General features: G+C 49.0%; 1 protein-coding gene across 4 annotated transcripts in view; it reads left to right on the forward strand.

Annotated features, from left to right (window-relative positions):
• BTBD9 (BTB domain containing 9) overlaps window positions 1–23,430 on the forward strand; it is a 77,270-nt gene extending 53,840 nt beyond the window's left edge. For all 4 annotated transcript variants that reach the window (XM_075863501.1, XM_075863497.1, XM_075863498.1 and 1 more), the window contains 3 exons: window positions 4,777–4,884; window positions 19,857–19,935; window positions 23,181–23,430. In XM_075863501.1, coding sequence (XP_075719616.1) covers window positions 4,777–4,884; window positions 19,857–19,935; window positions 23,181–23,351 — 358 coding nt within the window. In that variant the 3' untranslated portion in view covers window positions 23,352–23,430. The remainder of the gene's footprint in view (window positions 1–4,776; window positions 4,885–19,856; window positions 19,936–23,180) is intronic.
• The last annotated feature ends 1,420 nt before the right edge of the window (window positions 23,431–24,850 follow it).

The raw sequence follows: 24,850 nt of genomic DNA on the forward strand, positions 1-24,850 counted from the left end.
GTAATCAGAGAGTTATCACTGTGTTATCTGTGGTGTTACATAGGACTGCAGGTAACACTACTACATTATCTGTACTCAGAGAGTTATCACTGTGTTATATGTGGTGTTACATAGGACTGCAGGTGCGTCTTGAGCTATCACCGTAAACAAACACAGCCACCAATAGTGATCTGGTATATTAAGCTCTGCTACATCTGTATATCCGCTTTCATACATCATAGATCTTCTCCTTGCATTGTTGGAGATGTAGTTTGTACTATACAGTGCCCGGTGTGTACACAACATCTTCTATAATGCAGCACAGCAGATCAGACCTTGTTCAGACAGTGAATCGGCAGGGGGAGGAGACACCAGGTTCTGCCGGTTCAGAGCTAACTGGAGACAAGCATAATTGTGAATGCAGCTTTAGAAGTGATTGGAGTAAAATACATGATGTAGCTCAAGATTAGCACATAAGGCAATGTTTCATGCATAATGGGAGTAGTAGTTGCTTTGGGGTGGGCACTCCCGTGTACTGCGCCCGGCTCCCTTACATCCTCTATAGGCGCGGTGCGAGGTGGTCGTTGTAATTGGCGCTCTCATTAGCCCGGCCAGAGACTGTGCTGCGGTGTAAACATGGTGGGTGGGGGGGGGGGGAGCGCTCGGCTCTGCTCAATCCTGATGCATATGGAATAGTTCTGCTTGAATACGTCCTGGCTTGTTATATAATTTTATGGGCGCCGTCCCCCCCGTCCCCCCCCTGCGGGAGACTAGTAAATGAGCGGACTCTGTAAACACTAGAACAAGCGGCGTCTCCGGAGTTTGCGCTCCAACAACTCGCAGGACAGAAATCTTCTTATTTTATTTGTTTCAGTTCTTTTTTTCTATTTGTTTTTCGATACAATAAAATTCCTTTTAATCCGGCGTCGCTGGGACCTGATAGGAGGAGCCGGATCGTCCAATGTTCTGGACTGTCGGACGCCGGCGCGCGGAGACCTCCAGAGGATAGAATGACCATTGTTTTCTAGTCGGTGGCGTTTCCTTTTTGTTTTCCGCTCCTGTTCGCTTTGCGTTACGTTTTTCTGTGCTGCCCGATTATCAGACGTTCTGTATTAGTAACAATGTGACATCCAATAAGAATTGTGTGTGGGGGATGGGGGTGTTTATCAACGCTCTCAAAAACATGTGCGGGACTATGACAACTCTCACATCTGCTGGTGAACATATTACCATTAGCGGGACTATGACAACCATACTTCACTACTGATTTTAAGAATAGGGATGGGACTATGATAACCCCTCTTATCACTGGTTAATGAATGTAATAATATATGCGGGGTTGTGACAACACCTCTCATCACTACCAGTAAAAAAAAAAGTTGATGAGATTACGTGGCTGCTCTGTTATTGTAGTGACATAGGCGGGGCTTTGACAACTTTCACATCTTCGTTAACTGACCATAGATGAGCCTGTGACAACCTGACATTACTACACATGGATTGTACTAACATGGATGAGACTGTGATAACCCCACACATTACAGCCGAGTGATTGTAGTAACAAGGGCGGGGCTCTGACAACCCAACATGGGACCATGATCATCTTCAACATGACCACTCCAAAATCCTAGTATCATCATAGTGTGGGTGGGGTTGTGATCACTTCTCACCCTGATAGTGTGGGTGGAGCTCTGACAACTTCTAACCCTGATAGTGTGGGTGGGGTTGTGACCACTTCTCATCCTGATCGTGCAGGTGGGGCTCTGACAATTTCTCACCCTGATAGCATGGGTGGGGCTGTGACATCTTCTGACCCTGATAGTGTGGGTGGGGCTATTACAACTTCTCACCCTGATCGCGTGGGTGCAGCTCTGACAACTTCTCACCCTGATCGCGTGGGTGGGGCTGTGACAAATTCTCATCCTGATAGCGTGGGTGGGGCTGTGACAACTTCTCACCCTAATAAATGTGATTGCAAAACGGTTTAAAAAGACGCCATTGGCCAGTAAAGTTATTCCATAATTGGACAATACAAGAGGTCACAAGTGTCACGTCATTGATAAAAAAAAAATATCTACAAGTCACCTGCAGGCGGCGCTGGCGTCCATTGTGGAGGAAAGTCAAACATTCAGCCCGTGGCTCACCGGTTTATAATGGCGTGGTGAGATTTTCGTGTGAATCCAGTCACGTGGCCTTTTTATTTTATTTTTTTGATATCTCTTGAAATGAATTTTAAAAAAGTCACGTGACCGTTGCGCAACTACCGCGGTCTTTGACTAGTGCGTGGCTCTGACTTCCCCTCGTCCTGGTACCGCGGTGGCGTTCCTTGCGGTGTGACTGTTGCGCAACTAAAGTAGTGGGATTATTTGCACTGTAGCGACCAGTTCTGCTTATAATGTGCACACAGCGTGGTCTCTGTTGTAAGTCGCGCCAAAGTTGCACTAACGTGCTAATTGGCGGCGCCTATGGCAGATCCATGGAAAGGGCGACTCAACGTATTGTTATAAGAGGCAGCCGCGAGACGGGACCGGCAGAGATTGCCCTCCGCACATCTAGGGGGCGCTGCAGCTTCTTTCCTTTTTTGGTGCAAAGTACGGCCAAGCGGCAAAATTAAGAAAACCGTCTCTCGTGAATAGTGAGTTGCGCCAGATTTATCATTCCGTATGTAACATTATAATACATTTTTCTTGTCTTGCGCCATTTTTGTTCTCTCCTAAAATTATGCATTTTTATGACTATTTATAAAGCGCCTCCTTATTTTTCTGATGCGTTTGCGCCATTGTTTCCATGCACGTTGCCCGCAGTGACATCTCCTGGTTTCTCCTCGGCCTGCACTTGTCTCACTCCATTCGTGGCGGTATTTCCGGAGATCCTCAGCCGCCATTGTTCGCCCCGTGCTGCTGTGACAAGCTGCTGCCTTTCATGTGTGATCAGAGCCCGGGCTGAACACGTTACAAAGCGGCTTTAATGCTACTTGGCAGCGATCCCGTCAGTGCGGTCAGACGAGCGGCTTCCTTCTAATCATCCCATCTGAAGCTGCGTCCTCGCCACTGGTTAAGCTCGTCCGTCGCCTTGTCCATCTGTCGATTTTCATTTCCCGCCATCTTTCCCTTGAGGAGCGGAGTCTGAAGCCGCACGGTGGATCCGATGATCAAAGGAATCCCATTGACGAGTAATTAGCCGCAGAGTCGTTTGCAAACATCCCGGCCTCGTTTTCACTCTTTGTTACCGGCACGAAGTTTGGAAGGCGCCAGAAAACAGCGGATCGTTGTAGATGTGATAAGAGCCGATGGGACTGATAGGAACAGGATCACAACGTGGGAAGTTTTCACGTGGCGTTGATATCCGAATAATAGATTATTCACTGGGCAGCGCAGGGTTACTGGACACCATGACCGATCATTTTGCTTAGTATATAATTATAATATAATCAGATGGGACGGGTCTCCCAGTATACATCGGGGCTGATTACATTTCAGCAAAATACGGAAGTCAAAGCGGTGCCGGCGTGTCTCAGCGGGTGCCGGCGTGTCTCAGCGGGTGCCGGCGTGTCTCAGCGGGTGCCGGCGTGTCTCAGCGGGTGCCGGCGTGTCTCGGGGTGTGCCGGCGTGTCTCGGGGTGTGCCGGCGTGTCTCTGCGGGTGCCGGCGTGTCTCTGCGGGTGCCGGCGTGTCTCTGCGGGTGCCGGCGTGTCTCTGCGGGTGCCGGCGTGTCTCGGGGTGTTCCGGCGTGTGTCTGCGGGTGCCGGCGTGTCTCTGCGGGTGCCGGCGTGTCTCAGGTGTTGGTGGCGTGTCTCTGCGGGTGCCGGCGTGTCTCTGGGGTGTGCCGGCGTTTTTCTGCGGGTGCCGGCGTGTCTCTGCGGGTGCCGGCGTGTCTCTGCGGGTGCCGGCGTGTCTCTGGGGTGTGCCGGCGTTTTTCTGCGGGTGCCGGCGTGTCTCTGGGGGTGCCGGCGTGTCGACTTTTCTCTGGGGGTGCCTGTGAATCCAGAGGTGGTGGTGCTGCTGTCACAACAGGTGCCAGTGTTTATAGGTGGTGTTATTGAATGTCTCCCAAAAAAGGAGCGCTGCTCTGGGCATACAGTGGCACCCGTAGGAGTTGTCACTTTCTAATTCCACCAATCCGCTGCTTGTGCTTTTGTAGAAAATCGTTGTGATGATCTCGATTGCAAAGTGTTTCACGAGGTGCCGGTTCTATATGAGGTGTCAGCCACTTTTTGCTACACTGTGTAAGTTTTGTGATACCGATCAGACCATGTACTGGATTGGGAGAGCTGAAAAGTGACACGTGCGCTGACTGGAGGTGCCTGACTTCTACAGGGGCCTCCTATAGCGCGTACACCTCCTGTAACACTGTGTGGAAGGTCCTGGCAGGGCTCCAGGTAGATTTCTGCAGACATTGTAATAGGAGACATGAGCTGAGCGCACAGCCTGGAACATCACTCCTATCATCTGTCCTGTGGCACACGCCCTGGACACTCTTGTAATTTGATGTCGCACACAGAGACTCCAGGGACAGATTTTCACCTGGTAAACGAGCGCCATGGTCGGGAACCGGCGTTCAAAACGCTTGTTTGTGCGTACAGATTACACGAGCCGATAATCAGCCAATCGCTGGCTTCATAAATTTTCCGTAACTTTCTCCCCCGGCACGGAAATTAGTGCTACAAACATGAGCGGGCCAATAGCCATACTGCTCAGTGTCGCCCCCTAATGGACAGAAGTGAAACTAATGTAATCTAACGATGTCACTAGGCACCTGAGGGGTCACTGACTAATCCGCATCCATCTTTATCTAATAGATTATTGCTTTGGGATTGTGACGACCGAAGTTACAGCTACTACATCGAGGTGTCAACAAACCAGCAGCAGTGGACGATGGTGGACGATCGCACAAAGGTCCCCTGCAGGTAAATGAAAATCCACAATCATTCTGTCCGATATAATAATAATGATGATGTGTCCTCCTATTACTGTCTAAAATGTAATGTACGGGAAAATTGTATGCTGGGTGCAGTACCGCCAGTACACTGCAGGTGTCAGTGTTGCAGTGGCTTCATAGAGCAATAATAATTAAAGGGGTATTCCCATATTGAGCATTTATGGCATGTGGATAGGTGGGGTTTACACGTACAGGACCCTGACCTATCGGAGGAAAAGGGGCCAATGCAAAGTGTCCACCAGCAGCAGCGGCGGCAGCGGCTCTTTCTGTAACTCCCATAGATTTCTCTCCATTGAAGCTTCTGGTTTGAATCAGTAGATGGGTGTCAGATATTTACGGCATATGCCATAATGGGGGATGGGAATACCCCTTTAAGCACAAATCTGTTAAGGTGCTCTGATTTCGGAGACTTTGACTAAAATGAGAACTCGATTCTGATTGGTTAGGTCATGTGTCCCTATGAGAACACGGAGATGCCAGGGCTCAAACTAACCAGTACTGGAGACCCCGTTAATCCGGCCTGGAAGAGGAGAGTATTCATTTTAAAATGTGTGTTAAAAATGAGAGAAAATTCCAGACCTCCCAGTCTGTGCCGATGACAACACTTACTGCTTCTTGCGTCCGATCCAATTACTATCGAACTTGAATTTTTCTAGTACAGGTAAGCAAATGGAAGAGGAGATCTGATTGCTTGTTTTTTTAGAAGGGCTCAGATCTCCTGTAATAAGACTGAGCTGACATGGCACAGGGCAGGAAGTGTTGTCATAGGGGTACACAGAATTTTTTTCTTACAAGATGTCTAGAAGGTTCACCACTGACTTGTTCTTCTTACAGTATTATAATGAGCCTGGGTTTGATGCTCGGCTGTCTCTGGGCTCATTATAATGACGCAATAACGGAGAAATGGCGATATCATCTGATCTCCTCGTAGAAAAGTGCCAAGCATCAGGGACGTTTTTTTTTTTTTTCGCCGTAGCGCTGTCAGGTGGGGCGGTCGGCCTTTTCGCCTCTTGTGGGTGTCACGTATGTCATGTACCTCTCAGCGCCCAGTTACCCAGACAATACTTAGCCCTTATTAGACCGCGTCTTATTCCAGCCCCGAATGATAAAGGTTACACCGGATGTAATGGATTCCGGCTGATGCCGCCATGACAGGGTAAAGCCGCTTGTCAGGCCGCGGGACGAGGCAGAGACTTGTTATTCGGCTCCCTGTCCTGATGTCCTGTAACCGTCTGTATGAAGGATTCATTCCCGGACAGCCCGTCCTGCGCCGTCCCCAGAAGCCTCATCACCGACTCTCGCTACCGCCCTAATAGAAGCCAATTAGCGTCCCGCGCCAATGTCATTGTCATCCCTTTAAATGCCGAGCTGAGATTTATTTCTCGCCTTCACCTGTAATGACCATAAAGGAAACGTCTCTTCCTTCTTCTTAAAGGGCAAACACTGATTATTTTATTTTATTTTTTTGGCGTCTCCCGTATCGCTGTGATGTCTGTTCTATAAACGAGCTGTAAATAGAGAGCGGCGGCCGATAATTACACCCGACCGCTCAGCCCGCTAACCTTTCCATTGTAGCAAATAACGGCCTCCATTGTAGCGCATCATTCCGGAGGAGTTGTGGAATAAATATCTGTGCAGGACTCTGACGAGCGCGTCGTCCCCGAGATAAGCAGCGCCGCTGCCGCTCGCATGGGAGACGGCTGAAAAATGCTGCGAGAGCGAGCGTGCGGGAAATACGGCAGAAATATGGATCTATGGCGCTATTACCCCCCACCCCACCCCCCATATTAAAGGCAACACCAATATAGAGAAACTAAAAGCAACGTTTTACTTTTTATTGGCGCGGTTGTCGTGAAACGAACGTATTTTGCGAATGTCGCCTTTAAATGGTTTTCCAGTTTTCCGTAAATGAATCTTAATCCTTGTATAATAAAGTTCTGTAACTTTCCCGTAGACTTTGTTTTAATTACTCACCAATTTCAAGATCTCTGCTGCCTGACAGTGGTTGGAAACCTTCATTGTTTACATTCAGAGGCAGAAAACCCATCCTGACCTACTACTTCTCACAGCTGAGGGTTTGTTACAATTCATTTCAGTAGTTTCCAATAATCTTTCAGCTGGCTACGTCATCAGCACAGATGTCTCTCCTGTCCTGATAGTTTGTTACAATGTATCAGTCTGGAGCAGTGGGGCAACCGGGGAGGGGGGGGGGGGTGCTAGGTGCCGCAAGAACCGTCCCGGGGTGATGGTCATGTTACTGTGAGTGGGGGGGCTGATGGTCATTACTGTGAGTGGGGGGCTGATGGTCATTACTGTGAGTGGGGGGCTGATGGTCATGTTACTGTGAGTGGGGGGGGCTGATGGTCATTACTGTCAGTGGGGGGCTGATGGTCATTACTGTGAGTGGGGGGCTGATGGTCATTACTGTGAGTGGGGGGCTGATGGTCATTACTGTGAGTGGGGGGCTGATGGTCATTACTGTGAGTGGGGGGCTGATGGTCATTACTGTGAGTGGAGGGGCTGATAGTCATGTTACTGTGAGTGGGGGGCTGATGGTCATTACTGTGAGTGGGGGGCTGATGGTCATTACTGTGAGTGGGGGGCTGATGGTCATTACTGTGAGTGGGGGGCTGATGGTCATTACTGTGAGTGGGGGGCTGATGGTCATTACTGTGAGTGGGGGGCTGATGGTCATTACTGTGAGTGGGGGGCTGATGGTCATTACTGTGAGTGGGGGGCTGATGGTCATTACTGTGAGTGGGGGGCTGATGGTCATTACTGTGAGTGGGGGGCTGATGGTCATTACTGTGAGTGGGGGGCTGATGGTCATTACTGTGAGTGGGGGGCTGATGGTCATTACTGTGAGTGGGGGGCTGATGGTCATTATACTGTGAGTGGGGGCTGATGGTCATTACTGTGAGTGGGGGCTGATGGTCATTACTGTGAGTGGGGGGCTGATGGTCATTACTGTGAGTGGGGGGCTGATGGTCATGTTGCTGTGAGTGGGGGGCTGATGGTCATGTTGCTGTGAGTGGGGGGCTGATAGTCATTACTGTGAGTGGGGGGCTGATGGTCATTACTGTGAGTGGGGGGGCTGATGGTCATGTTGCTGTGAGTGGGGGGCTGATAGTCATTACTGTGAGTGGGGGGCTGATGGTCATTACTGTGAGTGGGGGGGCTGATGGTCATTACTGTGAGTGGGGGGGCTGATGGTCATGTTGCTGTGAGTGGGGGGCTGATAGTCATTACTGTGAGTGGGGGGCTGATGGTCATTACTGTGAGTGGGGGGGCTGATGGTCATGTTACTGTGAGTGGGGGGCTGATGGTCATGTTACTGTGAGTGGGGGGCTGATGGTCATGTTACTGTGAGTGGGGGGCTGATGGTCATGTTACTGTGAGTGGGGGGCTGATGGTCATTACTGTGAGCGGGGGGCTGATGGTCATGTTACTGTGAGTGGGGGGCTGATGGTCATTACTGTGAGTGGGGGGCTGATGGTCATTACTGTGAGTGGGGGGCTGATGGTCATTACTGTGAGTGGGGGGCTGATGGTCATGTTGCTGTGAGTGGGGGGCTGATGGTCATTACTGTGAGTGGAGGGGTTGATGGTCATTACTGTGAGTGGGGGGTTGATGGTCATTAGTGTGAGTGGGGGGTTGATGGTCATTAGTGTGAGTGGGGGGCTGATGGTCATTACTGTGAGTGGGGGGCTGATGGTCATTACTGTGAGTGGGGGGCTGATGGTCATTACTGTGAGTGGGGGGCTGATAGTCATTACTGTGAGTGGGGGGCTGATGGTCATTACTGTGAGTGGGGGGCTGATGGTCATTACTGTGAGTGGGGGGCTGATGGTCATTACTGTGAGTGGGGGGCTGATGGTCATTACTGTGAGTGGGGGGCTGATGGTCATTACGGTGAGTGGGGGGCTGATGGTCATTACGGTGAGTGGGGGGCTGATGGTCATTACGGTGAGTGGGGGGCTGATGGTCATTACTGTGAGTGGGGGGCTGATGGTCATTACTGTGAGTGGGGGGCTGATGGTCATTACTGTGAGTGGGGGGCTGATGGTCATTACTGTGAGTGGGGGGCTGATGGTCATTACGGTGAGTGGGGGGCTGATGGTCATTACTGTGAGTGGGGGGCTGATGGTCATTACTGTGAGTGGGGGGCTGATGGTCATTACGGTGAGTGGGGGGCTGATGGTCATTACTGTGAGTGGGGGGCTGATGGTCATTATACTGTGAGTGGGGGGCTGATGGTCATGTTGCTGTGAGTGGGGGGCTGATGGTCATGTTGCTGTGAGTGGGGGGCTGATGGTCATTATACTGTGAGTGGGGGGCTGATGGTCATTATACTGTGAGTGGGGGGCTGATGGTCATTACTGTGAGTGGGGGGCTGATGGTCATGTTGCTGTGAGTGGGGGGCTGATGGTCATGTTGCTGTGAGTGGGGGGCTGATGGTCATTACTGTGAGTGGGGGGCTGATGGTCATTACTGTGAGTGGGGGGCTGATGGTCATGTTACTGTGAGTGGGGGGCTGATGGTCATGTTACTGTGAGTGGGGGGCTGATGGTCATTACTGTGAGTGGGGGGCTGATAGTCATTACTGTGAGTGGGGGGCTGATGGTCATTACTGTGAGTGGGGGGCTGATGGTCATTACTGTGAGTGGGGGGGCTGATGGTCATTACTGAGTGGGGGGCTGATGGTCATGTTGCTGTGAGTGGGGGGGACTGATGGTCATTACTGTGAGTGGGGGGCTGATGGTCATGTTGCTGTGAGTGGGGGGCTGATGGTCATTACTGTGAGTGGGGGGCTGATGGTCATTACTATGAGTGGGGGGCTGATGGTCATGTTGCTGTGAGTGGGGGGCTGATGGTCATGTTGCTGTGAGTGGGGGGCTGATGGTCATGTTGCTGTGTGGGGGGGGGGGGCTGATGGTCATGTTGCTGTGTGGGGGGGGGGGGGCTGATGGTCATGTTGCTGTGAGTGGGGGGCTGATGGTCATTACTGTGAGTGGGGGGCTGATGGTCATGTTGCTGTGAGTGGGGGGCTGATGGTCATGTTACTGTGAGGGGGGCTGATGGTCATTACTGTGAGTAGGGGGCTGATGGTCATTACTGTGAGTGGGGGGCTGATGGTCATTACTGTGAGTGGGGGGCTGATGGTCATTACTGTGAGTGGGGGGCTGATGGTCATTACTGTGAGTGGGGGGCTGATGGTCATGTTGCTGTGAGTGGGGGGCTGATGGTCATGTTGCTGTGAGTGGGGGGCTGATGGTCATGTTGCTGTGAGTGGGGGGCTGATGGTCATTACTGTGAGTGGGGGGGCTGATGGTCATGTTGCTGTGAGTGGGGGGCTGATGGTCATGTTGCTGTGAGTGGGGGGCTGATGGTCATTACTGTGAGTGGGGGGGCTGATGGTCATGTTACTGTGAGTGGGGGGGCTGATGGTCATGTTACTGTGAGTGGGGGGCTGATGGTCATGTTACTGTGAGTGGGGGGCTGATGGTCATGTTACTGTGAGTGGGGGACTGATGGTCATTACGGTGAGTGGGGGGCTGATGGTCATTACTGTGAGTGGGGGGGCTGATGGTCATGTTGCTGTGAGTGGGGGGGCTGATGGTCATGTTGCTGTGAGTGGGGGGCTGATGGTCATGTTGCTGTGAGTGGGGGGGCTGATGGTCATGTTTCTGTGAGTGGGGGGGCTGATGGTCATGTTGCTGTGAGTGGGGGGGCTGATGGTCATGTTGCTGTGAGTGGGGGGGGCTGATGGTCATGTTGCTGTGAGTGGGGGGGCTGATGGTCATGTTGCTGTGAGTGGGGGGGCTGATGGTCATGTTGCTGTGAGTGGGGGGCTGATGGTCATGTTGCTGTGAGTGGGGGGGCTGATGGTCATGTTGCTGTGAGTGGGGGGCTGATGGTCATGTTGCTGTGAGTGGGGGGGCTGATGGTCATGTTGCTGTGAGTGGGGGGGGCTGATGGTCATGTTGCTGTGAGTGGGGGGGCTGATGGTCATGTTGCTGTGAGTGGGGGGGCTGATGGTCATGTTGCTGTGAGTGGGGGGCTGATGGTCATGTTACTGTGAGTGGGGGGCTGATGGTCATTACTGTGAGTGGGGGGCTGATGGTCATTACTGTGAGTGGGGGGCTGATGGTCATGTTGCTGTGAGTGGGGGGGCTGATGGTCATGTTGCTGTGAGTGGGGGGCTGATGGTCATGTTGCTGTGAGTGGGGGGCTGATGGTCATTACTGTGAGTGGGGGGCTGATGGTCATGTTGCTGTGAGTGGGGGGCTGATGGTCATGTTGCTGTGAGTGGGGGGCTGATGGTCATGTTGCTGTGAGTGGGGGGCTGATGGTCATGTTGCTGTGAGTGGGGGGCTGATGGTCATGTTGCTGTGAGTGGGGGGCTGATGGTCATGTTGCTGTGAGTGGGGGGCTGATGGTCATGTTGCTGTGAGTGGGGGGCTGATGGTCATGTTGCTGTGAGTGGGGGGGCTGATGGTCATGTTGCTGTGAGTGGGGGGGCTGATGGTCATGTTGCTGTGAGTGGGGGGGCTGATGGTCATGTTGCTGTGAGTGGGGGGGCTGATGGTCATGTTGCTGTGAGTGGGGGGGCTGATGGTCATGTTGCTGTGAGTGGGGGGCTGATGGTCATTACTGTGAGTGGGGGGCTGATGGTCATGTTGCTGTGAGTGGGGGGCTGATGGTCATGTTGCTGTGAGTGGGGGGCTGATGGTCATGTTGCTGTGAGTGGGGGGGCTGATGGTCATGTTGCTGTGAGTGGGGGGCTGATGGTCATGTTGCTGTGAGTGGGGGGGCTGATGGTCATGTTGCTGTGAGTGGGGGGGCTGATGGTCATGTTGCTGCACCCCGATGTTTCCATCATTTCCACACACTGTGACTGGAGCGGCAGCGCTCGTGCTCGACAGTCGCTCCGTTCTTCGGCCTCCCTGTTTTGTGACGCCCATTCTCGTGATCGGTGGGGTCCGGGTGATGATTGTTTGTAGGATTACGTCTTTAAAAGGGTTTTCCCATCTCAGACATTCATGCCATAAATGTCCGATCACCAGGGGTTCCACCATGCCGGGCAGCCACAGACTGAATGGAGACGGCGTCCATTCAAGTCGATTCGGAGTCCGGCTTTATTTAGATAAACGTTTTTCAAGTCCGAGTCGCACGCGTGCAGGACCCGTTTTCACGGATCCCTTATAGGGTCGAGTCTATTAAAAGAACTGCCATTGAAATACACGCGGACGATATTTAACATCGTCTGATTAAGGTTTTACGGAAGGAGCTCAGCAGACTTCTATGTGGCCACTTCTCCGTTCAGCCACCTCACCTGTGGGAATGGGGTTGGGGACCCCCGATCTTCTATAAGGTGGGAGTCCTAGAGATGGCACCCTGACCTATCGGACATTTACAGCATATCCTGTGGTTAAGGTTGATGTGCGGCGTCCATCTTTAAAGCTTCTTAATATTGGAGCGCACCCTGCGGAGTATTCGGCCAGGACTTCGTTAGGTCTTAGTAGAAACGCAACCTTCCTGCGACCTCCGTGTGGGGAAAAAGTCCCAAAACAACGACAAGAATTGCGGCATAATTGAAATTTTTCTCATCGTTGAACACTTCCCGCTACAATTGTCCCGACTCGCGGTAACGCTGCGTCCAGATGCCGCTGTGGACCCAATATCCATAGAGAGCAGATACAGATAGTAGTCGGTTATATTAATTCCGCACCAGAATCACTGATCAGGTTATACAAGGTGCCGACAACTGCTCCATCTCTGCAGATCCTGACACCAGAGATAGCGATACACCCAGATACCGGGCCATAGACGCCGCCCGCTGCTGTATAAAAACTTTCTAATTATAATGTTTAATTAACTTTATTATTTTCTGCATCAGATTAAATAAATATGAAATATTTCCAATTACCTTTCATTCTATTTGATAGCGTCTTACCTGATCAAATGTGCACCTGGTTACCGCCTGCTGTACCTGTTATGTATGTTTCTAATTAACGAACACTTTATAATAAGCAGTCCTTTCACTATACCCTATGTATATACAAAACTACTATAATACTGCCTCCTATATACAAGAATATAACTACTATAATACCGCCTCCTATATACAAGAATATAACTATTATAATACTGCCTCCTATATACAAGAATATAACTACTATAATACTGCCCCCTATATACAAGAATATAACTACTATAATACTGCCTCCTATATACAAGAATATAACTATTATAACGCTGCCCCCTATATACAAGAATATAACTACTATAATACTGCCCCTATATACAAGAATATAACTACTATAATACTGCTCCTATATACAAGAATATAACCACTATAATACTGCTCCTATATACAAGAATATAACTACTATAATACTGCCCCTATATACAAGAATATAACGACTATAATACTGCCCCAATATACAAGAATATAACTACTATAATACTGCTCCTATATACAAGAATATAACTACTATAATACTGCTCCTATATACAAGAATATAACTACTATAATACTGCCCCTATATACAAGAATATAACTACTATAATACTGCCTCCTATATACAAGAATATAACTACTATAATACTGCCCCCTATATACAAGAATATAACTACTATAATACTGCCCCTATATACAAGAATATAACTACTATAATACTGCTCCTATATACAAGAATATAACTACTATAATACTGCCCCCTATATACAAGAATATAACTACTATAATACTGCCCCTATATACAAGAATATGACTACTATAATACTGCCCCTATATACAAGAATATAACTACTATAATACTGCCCCTATATACAAGAATATAACTACTATAATACTGCCCCTATATACAAGAATATAACTACTATAATACTGCCCCCTATATACAAGAATATAACTACTATAACGCTGCCCCTATATACAAGAATATAACTACTATAATGCTGCCCCAATATACAAGAATATAACTACTATAATACTGCTCCTATATACAAGAATATAACTACTATAATACTGCTCCTATATACAAGAATATAACTACTATAATACTGCCCCTATATACAAGAATATAACTACTATAATACTGCCTCCTATATACAAGAATATAACTACTATAATACTGCCCCCTATATACAAGAATATAACTACTATAATACTGCCCCCTATATACAAGAATATAACTACTATAATACTGCCCCTATATACAAGAATATGACTACTATAATACTGCCCCTATATACAAGAATATAACTACTATAATACTGCCCCTATATACAAGAATATAACTACTATAATACTGCTCCTATATACAAGAATATAACTACTATAATACTGCCCCTATATACAAGAATATAACTACTATAATAATGCCCCCTATATACAAGAATATAACTGCTATAATACTGCCCCCTATATACAAGAATATAACTACTATAATACTGCCTCCTATATACAAGAATATATCTACTATAATACTGCCCCTATATACAAGAATATAACTACTATAATACTGCCCCCTATATACAAGAATATAACTACTATAATACCGCCCCCTATATACAAGAATATAACTACTATAATACCGCCCCCTATATACAAGAATATAACTACTATAATACTGCCCCTATATACAAGAGTATAACTACTATAATACTGCCCCTATATACAAGAATATAACTACTATAATACTGCCCCCTATATACAAAAATATAACTACTATAATACTGCCCCCTATATACAAGAATATAACTACTATAATACTGCCCCTATATACAAGAATATAACTACTATAATACTGCCCCTATATACAAGAATATAACTACTATAATACTGCTCCTATATACAAGAATAAAACTACTATAATACTGCTCTCTATATACAAGAATATAACTACTATAATACTGCTCCTATATACAAGAATACAACTACTATAATACTGCTCTCTATATACAAGAATATAACTACTATAATACTGCTCCTATATACAAGAATATAACTACTATAATACTGCCCCTATATACAAGAATATAACTACTATAATACTGCTCCTATATACAAGAATACAACTACTATAATACTGCTCTCTATATACAAGAATACAACTACTATAATACTGCTCTCTATATACAAGAATATAACTACTATAATACTGCTCCTATATACAAGAATATAACTACTATAATACTGCTCCTATATACAAGAATATAACTACTATAATACTGCCCCCTATATACAAGAATATAACTACTATAATACTGCCCTTATATACAAGAATATAACTACTATAATACTGCCCCCTATATACAAGAATATATCTACTATAATACTGCCCCTACATACAAGAATATAACTACTATAATACTGCCCCTACATACAAGAATATAACTACTATAATACTGCCCCCTATGTACAAGAATATAACTACTATAATACTGCCCCCTATATACAAGAATATATCTACTATAATACTGCCTCCTATATACAAGAATATAACTACTATAATACTGCCCCCTATATACAAGAATGTAACTACTATAATACTGCCCCTATATACAAGAATATAACTACTATAATACTGCCCCCTATATACAAGAATGTAACTACTATAATACTGCCCCCTATATACAAGAATGTAACTACTATAATACTGCCCCTATATACAAGAATATAACTACTATAATACTGCCCCCTATATACAAGAATATAACTACTATAATACTGCCCCTATATACAAGAATATAACTACTATAATACTGCTCCTATATACAAGAATATAACTACTATAACACTGCCCCCTATATACAAGAATATAACTACTATAACACTGCCCCCTATATACAAGAATATAACTACTATAACACTGCCCCCTATATACAAGAATATACCTACTATAATACTGCCCCCTGTATACAAGAATATACCTACTATAATACTGCCCCTTATATACAAGAATATAACTACTATAATACTGCCCCTATATACAAGAATATAACTACTATAATACTGCCCCCTATATACAAGAATATAACTACTATAATACTGCCCCTATATACAAGAATATTACTACTATAATACTGCCCCCTATACACAAGAATATAACTACTATAATACTGCCCTCTATATACAAGAATATAACTACTATAATACTGCCCCCTATATACAAGAATATAACTACTATAATACTGCCCCCTATATACAAGAATATAACTACTATAATACTGCCCCTATATACAAGAATATAACTACTATAATACTGCCCCCTATATACAAGAATATAACTACTATAATACTGTCCCCTATATACAAGAATATAACTACTATAATACTGCTCCTATATACAAGAATATAACTACTATAATACTGCCCCTATATACAAGAATATAACTACTATAATACTGCTCCTATATACAAGAATATAACTATTATAATACTGCCCCCTATATACAAGAATATAACTACTATAATACTGCCCCTATATACAAGAATATAACTACTATAATGCTGCCCCTATATACAAGAACATAACTACTATAATACTGCTCCTATATACAAGAATATAACTACTATAATTCTGCTCCTATATACAAGGATATAACTACTATAATACTGCTCCTATATACAAGAATATAACTACTATAATACTGCTCCTATATACAAGAATATAACTACTATAATACTGCCTCTATATACAAGAATATAACTACTATAATACTGCCCCCTATATACAAGAATATAACTACTATAATACTGCTCCTATATACAAGAATATAACTACTATAATACTGCCCCTATATATATATTGTGTGTGTTGGTCTTTTTGTGACTGGAGTTCCCCTTTATTTCGCTCCCTATGTTCTCTGGATTTTTCGTGTGTACGGTACATTTATTAATCATCCATCACACATTGCGGTGGGTTTTGTGTCAGTATTGTGTGGCTCTATTGTCGGGGGCTCGTTGTGTAGTTGCTGCTTTTTGTCGTGTAGTAGCGGGGGATGTGTCGGGTATAGTAGAATGGCGCGCTGTATATGGAGGGCTCGTTCTCCGCTGTATATTGAGGGCTCGTTCTCCGCTGTATATCGAGGTCTCGTTCTCCGCTGTATATCGAGGTCTCGTTCTCCGCTGTATATCGAGGTCTCGTTCTCCGCTGTATATCGAGGTCTCGTTCTCCGCTGTATATCGAGGGCTCGTTCTCCGCTGTATATCGAGGGCTCGTTCTCCGCTGTATATCGAGGGCTCGTTCTCCTCTGTATATGGAGGGCTCGTTCTCCGCTGTATATCGAGGGCTCGTTCTCCGCTGTATATGGAGGGCTCGTTCTCCGCTGTATATGGAGGGCTCGTTCTCCGCTGTATATGGAGGGCTCGTTTTCCGCTGTATATGGAGGGCTCGTTCTCCGCTGTATATGGAGGGCTCGTTCTCCGCTGTATATCGAGGTCTCGTTCTCCGCTGTATATCGAGGTCTCGTTCTCCGCTGTATATCGAGGGCTCGTTCTCCGCTGTGTATGGAGGGCTCGTTCTCCGCTGTGTATGGAGGGCTCGTTCTCCGCTGTATATCGAGGGCTCGTTCTCCGCTGTATATCGAGGGCTCGTTCTCCGCTGTGTATCGAGGGCTCGTTCTCCGCTGTGTATCGAGGGCTCGTTCTCCGCTGTGTATGGAGGGCTCGTTCTCCGCTGTGTATGGAGGGCTCGTTCTCCGCTGTGTATGGAGGGCTCGTTCTCCGCTGTGTATGGAGGGCTCGTTCTCCGCTGTGTATGGAGGGCTCGTTCTCCGCTGTGTATGGAGGGCTCGTTCTCCGCTGTGTATGGAGGGCTCGTTCTCCGCTGTGTATGGAGGGCTCGTTCTCCGCTGTGTATGGAGGGCTCGTTCTCCGCTGTGTATGGAGGGCTCGTTCTCCGCTGTGTATGGAGGGCTCGTTCTCCGCTGTGTATGGAGGGCTCGTTCTCCGCTGTGTATGGAGGGCTCGTTCTCCGCTGTGTATGGAGGGCTCGTTCTCCGCTGTGTATGGAGGGCTCGTTCTCCGCTGTGTATGGAGGGCTCGTTCTCCGCTGTGTATGGAGGGCTCGTTCTCCGCTGTGTATGGAGGGCTCGTTCTCCGCTGTGTATGGAGGGCTCGTTCTCCGCTGTGTATGGAGGGCTCGTTCTCCGCTGTGTATGGAGGGCTCGTTCTCCGCTGTGTATGGAGGGCTCGTTCTCCGCTGTGTATGGAGGGCTCGTTCTCCGCTGTATATTATATAAAGGCTCGGGGATATTACATTATTTGCATATTGGCGTCTGCTCTGATCTCATTGTCAGTGATTCTTCTTTCAGCGCAGGTGGAGGAGCATTGAGTGTCTTTAGCTCAGCACCCCGCCCTCCCCCCCGCCGCCGCCTTTTTCTAGTTCATCTCCATTACTATTGTTCTTTCTCTTCCATCACAAACCTCCTCGAGTGCTGAAATCTTCTGAGAGACTCTAGACTTCAGTCTCCTCCGCTGCCAGGTATTATGTAGTAATGAGGACGCGCTGTCTGTGTTGCTGCTGCACGGTCGGCACTTGGCGGTCGGCACTCGGCGGTCGCTCTCTGTCGTGCCGCTGTAAAATTAGAACTTTAAGGTGAATATTTTTCCTCCTGGGCTCCAGGAATTGTAACACGTTTCTGCCATCAAACAAGTGCAGCCCCGCGGTGTAAATACTGATCCTGAGATGCAGCATGTCTTATACTCCACTCACACCCAGAGCTGTATTCACAGTGCTGCAGGCTGCTACTTAATAAGAATTGTGTCGTGTCTGGTGTAAACACTATATCCAAATAATACACCTCCCCCAATGCAGAGCCCACTGACACTTGGGGTACAGGAGAATGACACGCGGACACTTGGGGTACAGGATAATGATACACTGACACTTGGGGTACAGGAGAATGACACGCGGACACTTGGGGTACAGGAGAATGACACGCGGACACTTGGGGTACAGGTATTGTGATAACCTGGGGACCACTTAGCTCACAGGATCGCCATCTCCTGGGTGAGATGGTTGGCACACATAGAAAGTTCACTCCAACTCATGGAATAAAAGTTTAAACCAGCCGGAGCAGCTTTATTGTCTTCACAACAGCAATCAGTGGTACAACAATAAACATACAAAATAAACCCTAGGCCGTCCAGCCTCTAACTAACACATTCAGTGTCCCTCACTATGTGACACTGAGCCTTGTGCCCAGCACCTCAAAACATAGGCCGCTTTACCTCACACGGTGGTGACTCTCACAGGCCAGCATGCCTGTCTTCCCCAGACTGAGAGCCCCTGTGTGAACTGCACACACCTGATATAAAGAGCTGTCTCAGGTGAAGCCTAACTAGGCTCATCAGACAGCCCAAGACACGGACCGTCTGTATGGAGTGGAAGACGCTCTTCTCCTTCACCCTCCAGCAAACCAGGCCCTATTCCAGGCTTTACACCCAAGCAACAGCAGAGAAAACCCTCCCCGCTGTACATGCTCCCTGGTTGCCTAAAACCTGAGTTTCTGCCCTGTCCAGTAACTGCACTGCTACAATATATATATACATATATATACAGGGGGAGGTGTGTGGCACTATATACAGGGGGAGGTGTGTGGCACTATATATATATATATATAGAGAGAGAGGTGTGTGACTATACAGCGGGAGGTGTGTGGCACTGTATATACAGGGGGAGGTGTGTGGCACTGTGTACAGGGGGCGGTGTGCGGCACTATATATATATATATATATAGAGAGAGAGGTGTGTGACTATACAGGGGGAGGTGTGTGGCACTGTATATACAGGGGGAGGTGTGTGGCACTGTGTACAGGGGGCGGTGTGCGGCACTCTGTTTTATTCTTCTGTGCATTGGATGTAACTGCTCCGTATGAAGTGCAGACCTCGTCATTAACTCTTCCACTGTCGCTTTGTTTTCCAGGTCTTGGCAGACAATCACATTTGACCGACAACCGACGTGTTTCATCAGGATCGTAGGGACTCACAACACGGCAAACGAGGTGAGACCCCCCCCCCCTTAGTTACACTTGTTGATACGGTTTCTCTTTGTATATAGTCACATGCAGAGCTGCACTCACAATTCTGCAATTTCTTGATCTTAGCTGTCAGTTATTGTCCACAGCAGGAACACTACAACTCCGAAAATGCACTACAGCAGGGCACAGCACATAACCAGCAGGGCACGGCACATAACCAGCAGGGCACGGCACATAACCAGCAGGGCGCGGCACATAACCAGCAGGGCGCGGCACATAACCAGCAGGGCGCGGCACATAACCAGCAGGGCGCGGCACATAACCAGCAGGGCGCGGCACATAACCAGCAGGGCGCGGCACATAACCAGCAGGGCGCGGCACATAACCAGCAGGGCGCGGCACATAACCAGCAGGGCGCGGCACATAACCAGCAGGGCGCGGCACATAACCAGCAGGGCGCGGCACATAACCAGCAGGGCGCGGCACATAACCAGCAGGGCGCGGCACATAACCAGCAGGGCGCGGCACATAACCAGCAGGGCGCGGCACATAACCAGCAGGGCGCGGCACATAACCAGCAGGGCGCGGCACATAACCAGCAGGGCGCGGCACATAACCAGCAGGGCGCGGCACATAACCAGCAGGGCGCGGCACATAACCAGCAGGGCGCGGCACATAACCAGCAGGGCGCGGCACATAACCAGCAGGGCGCGGCACATAACCAGCAGGGCGCGGCACATAACCAGCAGGGCGCGGCACATAACCAGCAGGGCGCGGCACATAACCAGCAGGGCGCGGCACATAACCAGCAGGGCGCGGCACATAACCAGCAGGGCGCGGCACATAACCAGCAGGGCGCGGCACATAACCAGCAGGGCGCGGCACATAACCAGCAGGGCGCGGCACATAACCAGCAGGGCGCGGCACATAACCAGCAGGGCGCGGCACATAACCAGCAGGGCGCGGCACATAACCAGCAGGGCGCGGCACATAACCAGCAGGGCGCGGCACATAACCAGCAGGGCGCGGCACATAACCAGCAGGGCGCGGCACATAACCAGCAGGGCGCGGCACATAACCAGCAGGGCGCGGCACATAACCAGCAGGGCGCGGCACATAACCAGCAGGGCGCGGCACATAACCAGCAGGGCGCGGCACATAACCAGCAGGGCGCGGCACATAACCAGCAGGGCGCGGCACATAACCAGCAGGGCGCGGCACATAACCAGCAGGGCGCGGCACATAACCAGCAGGGCGCGGCACATAACCAGCAGGGCGCGGCACATAACCAGCAGGGCGCGGCACATAACCAGCAGGGCGCGGCACATAACCAGCAGGGCGCGGCACATAACCAGCAGGGCGCGGCACATAACCAGCAGGGCGCGGCACATAACCAGCAGGGCGCGGCACATAACCAGCAGGGCGCGGCACATAACCAGCAGGGCGCGGCACATAAAGCTGCTGGTTTCTGACAATAAGGTTTTGCTTGCACTGCTGGTTATGAATGCAGCTCTGGATGTGACTGGAGTATAAGACCTGATGTAACTCAAGATTAGAAATGGGTTAAAACCAGAAACTTCCCGCTATATGACTGCGATGCTTCGGATGTACCGCGGCCTCGGGTTGCAGTTTGTCGTTCTAAAATCTTTGGTTTTCCGGCGCTCCGCGGTTGCTCTCGCTGCTGTCACGATTGATAACCGGTTTAGGAGATTCCGGACATTTATTATTCCCATAACAACAGGTAAAAGACGCGGCCCCCGCACGGAGCTCACTGCGCCGCCCGATTCCCCTAATATCTCAGAAATAGCGATTCCTTCACACGAGCGTCGAGTCTATTATTCTCTTGGCCGCCATAATGACTATAATCTGTATGATAATGAATGTGAGACGCAATAATTACCGCTCAGTCACACGGAGGGAATTCATGCTTTTAAAGGGACGGTAACGCTTTTCGTGTCATGTCGTTTTTCATTGGCTCCCCTAGCCCCACGTTTTTTTGTTACGTTGTTGGTGGCACCGGCTGCAGACCACATAGCAGTCAATCACAAGGGGGTGGGTTAAACCCCGCTTACCCCTGTCATGGCACTTAAAGTGATGCTCCTGGAAATGGCGCTAAAATAACAGAGCCCCAGACACACGCACGTTTATTCATATTCAGTCCACAGGCGCCGATTTTGGAATAACGGTTGCGGGGGTGACGACATGGAGATGAACTGACCACCAGGAGCGGCATAACAGCGCCATTAAAATGAGTCGCACTGTATCTGATAAGTGTTGTCTCCGTTTGATTGCCTGCCAGGGAGAGCGGAGGGAAGGAGGAGGAGCCTCTCTGTGACCGTGTCCGATAAAACGGCCCCTGTAGAGCTAATATGGCTGACAGTGGTCGATGTCCGGCAGCTACTTCCTGTTTCAGATTCTAATGCAGAAGACGTCAACAATGAGTTAACCTTTGACAGCAGGGAGTCCAGGCGGTCTTGTTTCTTAGTTGGTGCCGGTCCTGATTCATTGGACTGCGTTGCTCATACGTTAGTCTTGAGTGCGGTTTACGGCGTCTCCGCTTTGCTAGGATTTGATTTGGCGTCGTACTTTATAACCATCGATCGTCTGCGCTGCGGCGGTTCAGGCTCCGTCCTCGTTTATCGGGCTGTCGTCTACTCTATAGCTACCTCCATCACACCTGGATTGCTGCGTAACCAGAGAGATATGACGTTCTGGAACGTGGGAAAGCTGGGTACCATCTTCTGTTGGAGCTGAAATGATGGCTATGTCAGATGTCACCCAGCTTTCCCAGAGTCCTCACTAAGATAGGCAGTGATATCTCCATCTCTCCATTGCTGCTAAGCAGAGCGCATGAGCACTCCAGCGAGAGGCGGCCATATTCGTCATCACCCAGCTTTCCAAGGAAAAGAAATAACTAGGAAATGGCCGAGTTACATTTTTAGGAAGACGTTAGGATCTTTAGTTACTATTGAATATTCGTTCATTTGAGGGGGAAATTATCAATACAGTTCCCAGGGGGTAGTCACCCAGCTTTCCCAGAGTCCTGACCGACAACTCCGCCTAGTCATGCGGTAATATATCCATCGCTCCTGTATCACTGCATAACTGGGCTGCAAAGCTGAGTGACAACCACTGTGATCGGTCTAAGGGCGGCCACATTGCCCGTCACCCAGCTTTTCCAGCAACAGATAGAGAATTGTTAACAATATTTTGGTATTTTTGGAGTCCATTCTGTCAGTTTAACCCTTTGGTCTTTCGTTTTATTTCAGGTTTTCCACTGCGTTCACTTTGAGTGTCCGGCGCAGACCATCAGCCACAAGGAGGAGAGCGGCGAGGAATGTTCAGAGCAGACGGCGTCCGTAACGCTGCGGGTCCCCAGCGCAGGGTCCTACTCGCTGCATTCAGGGATTGAACAGAACGACCAGAGCCAGACGCACTGAGCCGGAGGCGGCCGGACATTTGGCGGCGTCACGTTTGTAATCTCACCGTAACCCTGACTCTGTATTCCCAAGGACGCCGCCGACCTCCGATGAATCCGTAACGCTCCCGGGAGAGAAAATTGCTGTTCAATCTTCATCAAGAGGCTTATTAGCGCCCCCTCCCCCAGCCCGACCCTCGGAGCGTCCGCCGGTAATTGACCAGATTGCTGTTGAGATTGTGGCGCGGCCGCGGACCGCCGCTGATTGAGCGATGTGTTCGTTTCTGTCCTCGTGAAGTGCGATTTTCCTCCTCTCTGCGTCTCCGTTATTGATTTTTATTTTTTTCTTAAGTCGGACTCTCCGGAGCGTTTCTATTCTCGCTCCCCTCCCCCCCCTCCGCCGGTTATCGTACAGATTGTTTTACCAGCCCGTCACACGTCGCGGCCTCCGAACACAAACCACCCACGGAGACGAGTGCAGATGAAAAGAACGTCTGACTCGAAGAAGAAACCGGTTCCTGAGCGGTGGCGGCGGCCGGAGGGGCATTAGGCCTCCGCCCACTTATGTGTTTAAAGACCGGGTCAGTCGGACGTTGGAAACCACCTGCGCTAGACCAATGGGTGCGCCTGCCTGTACGCTGCCTGACCCCGCCATCGCTGCCGCCATCTTGGATACAGTTTACAGTGAGGGGGGATGGGCTGAGCCGCTGTAGATATAGGAGGGACGTATGGAAGAACTAGGACTGTTTTTGCACTAAATATTTAATCGCAGCTGAGGGGCCGGCGCCACGACCTCGCCCGCCTGGACCGGAAACACGAAACTAAAAGATTCCCAGGATTTATAAGTCTCCGAGTCGTCGTCTATTAAACGGTTAAAATCTTTTTATTTTAGTGATATCTGTTTCTGGGAAAGCTGGGTCTCCGATATTACAGACGCTATTACGGCTCCAACAAGGGGAGTCACCCAACTTTCCCAGACCCCTGAATGACCAATCCTTCCAGTTAGGCGGGAGATGATTACCCCGGAGTCTGGGAGCGGTGAAGGCGGCCATATTGGTTGTCACCCGGCTTCATGGAACGGCTCAGCGACTTGTAATTACTGGGATTTTTCTCGACAATCTCTTTCCAAATCTTCCCTTAAGACGTGATAAGCGCAGGAGGACGGCCCCCCACTCGAGACCCCCTCTAATACCCGGATCTAGTCCCATTGTAAGCAGGAAGACGCTCGGAGGTCCATCACCTTCCCCGGACCACCAGCAATGGACACCGTAACAGTTGTCAGGAGGGTTTCCTAGAATTCTATTCGTGAACCAGGAAGCTCAGGATGAGCGGAGATACAGGTCCCTCCAAAATAAGGGCGTGCTGGGGAGCAAGTGATTGGGGAGGGGGAGGGGGCGGGCAAGCTATTCATGAACCAGGAGGATCAGGATGAGCAAAGTTCCAAAATAGGGGAGTCCTGCATTGCAAGAAATTGTGGGTGAGCGCAGAACACGCCCGAAATTCTGATCATGAACCAGGAAG

The sequence above is a fragment of the Rhinoderma darwinii genome, chromosome 4 (assembly GCF_050947455.1).
Source record: "Rhinoderma darwinii isolate aRhiDar2 chromosome 4, aRhiDar2.hap1, whole genome shotgun sequence".
Taxonomy (NCBI): Eukaryota; Metazoa; Chordata; class Amphibia; order Anura; family Rhinodermatidae; genus Rhinoderma; species Rhinoderma darwinii.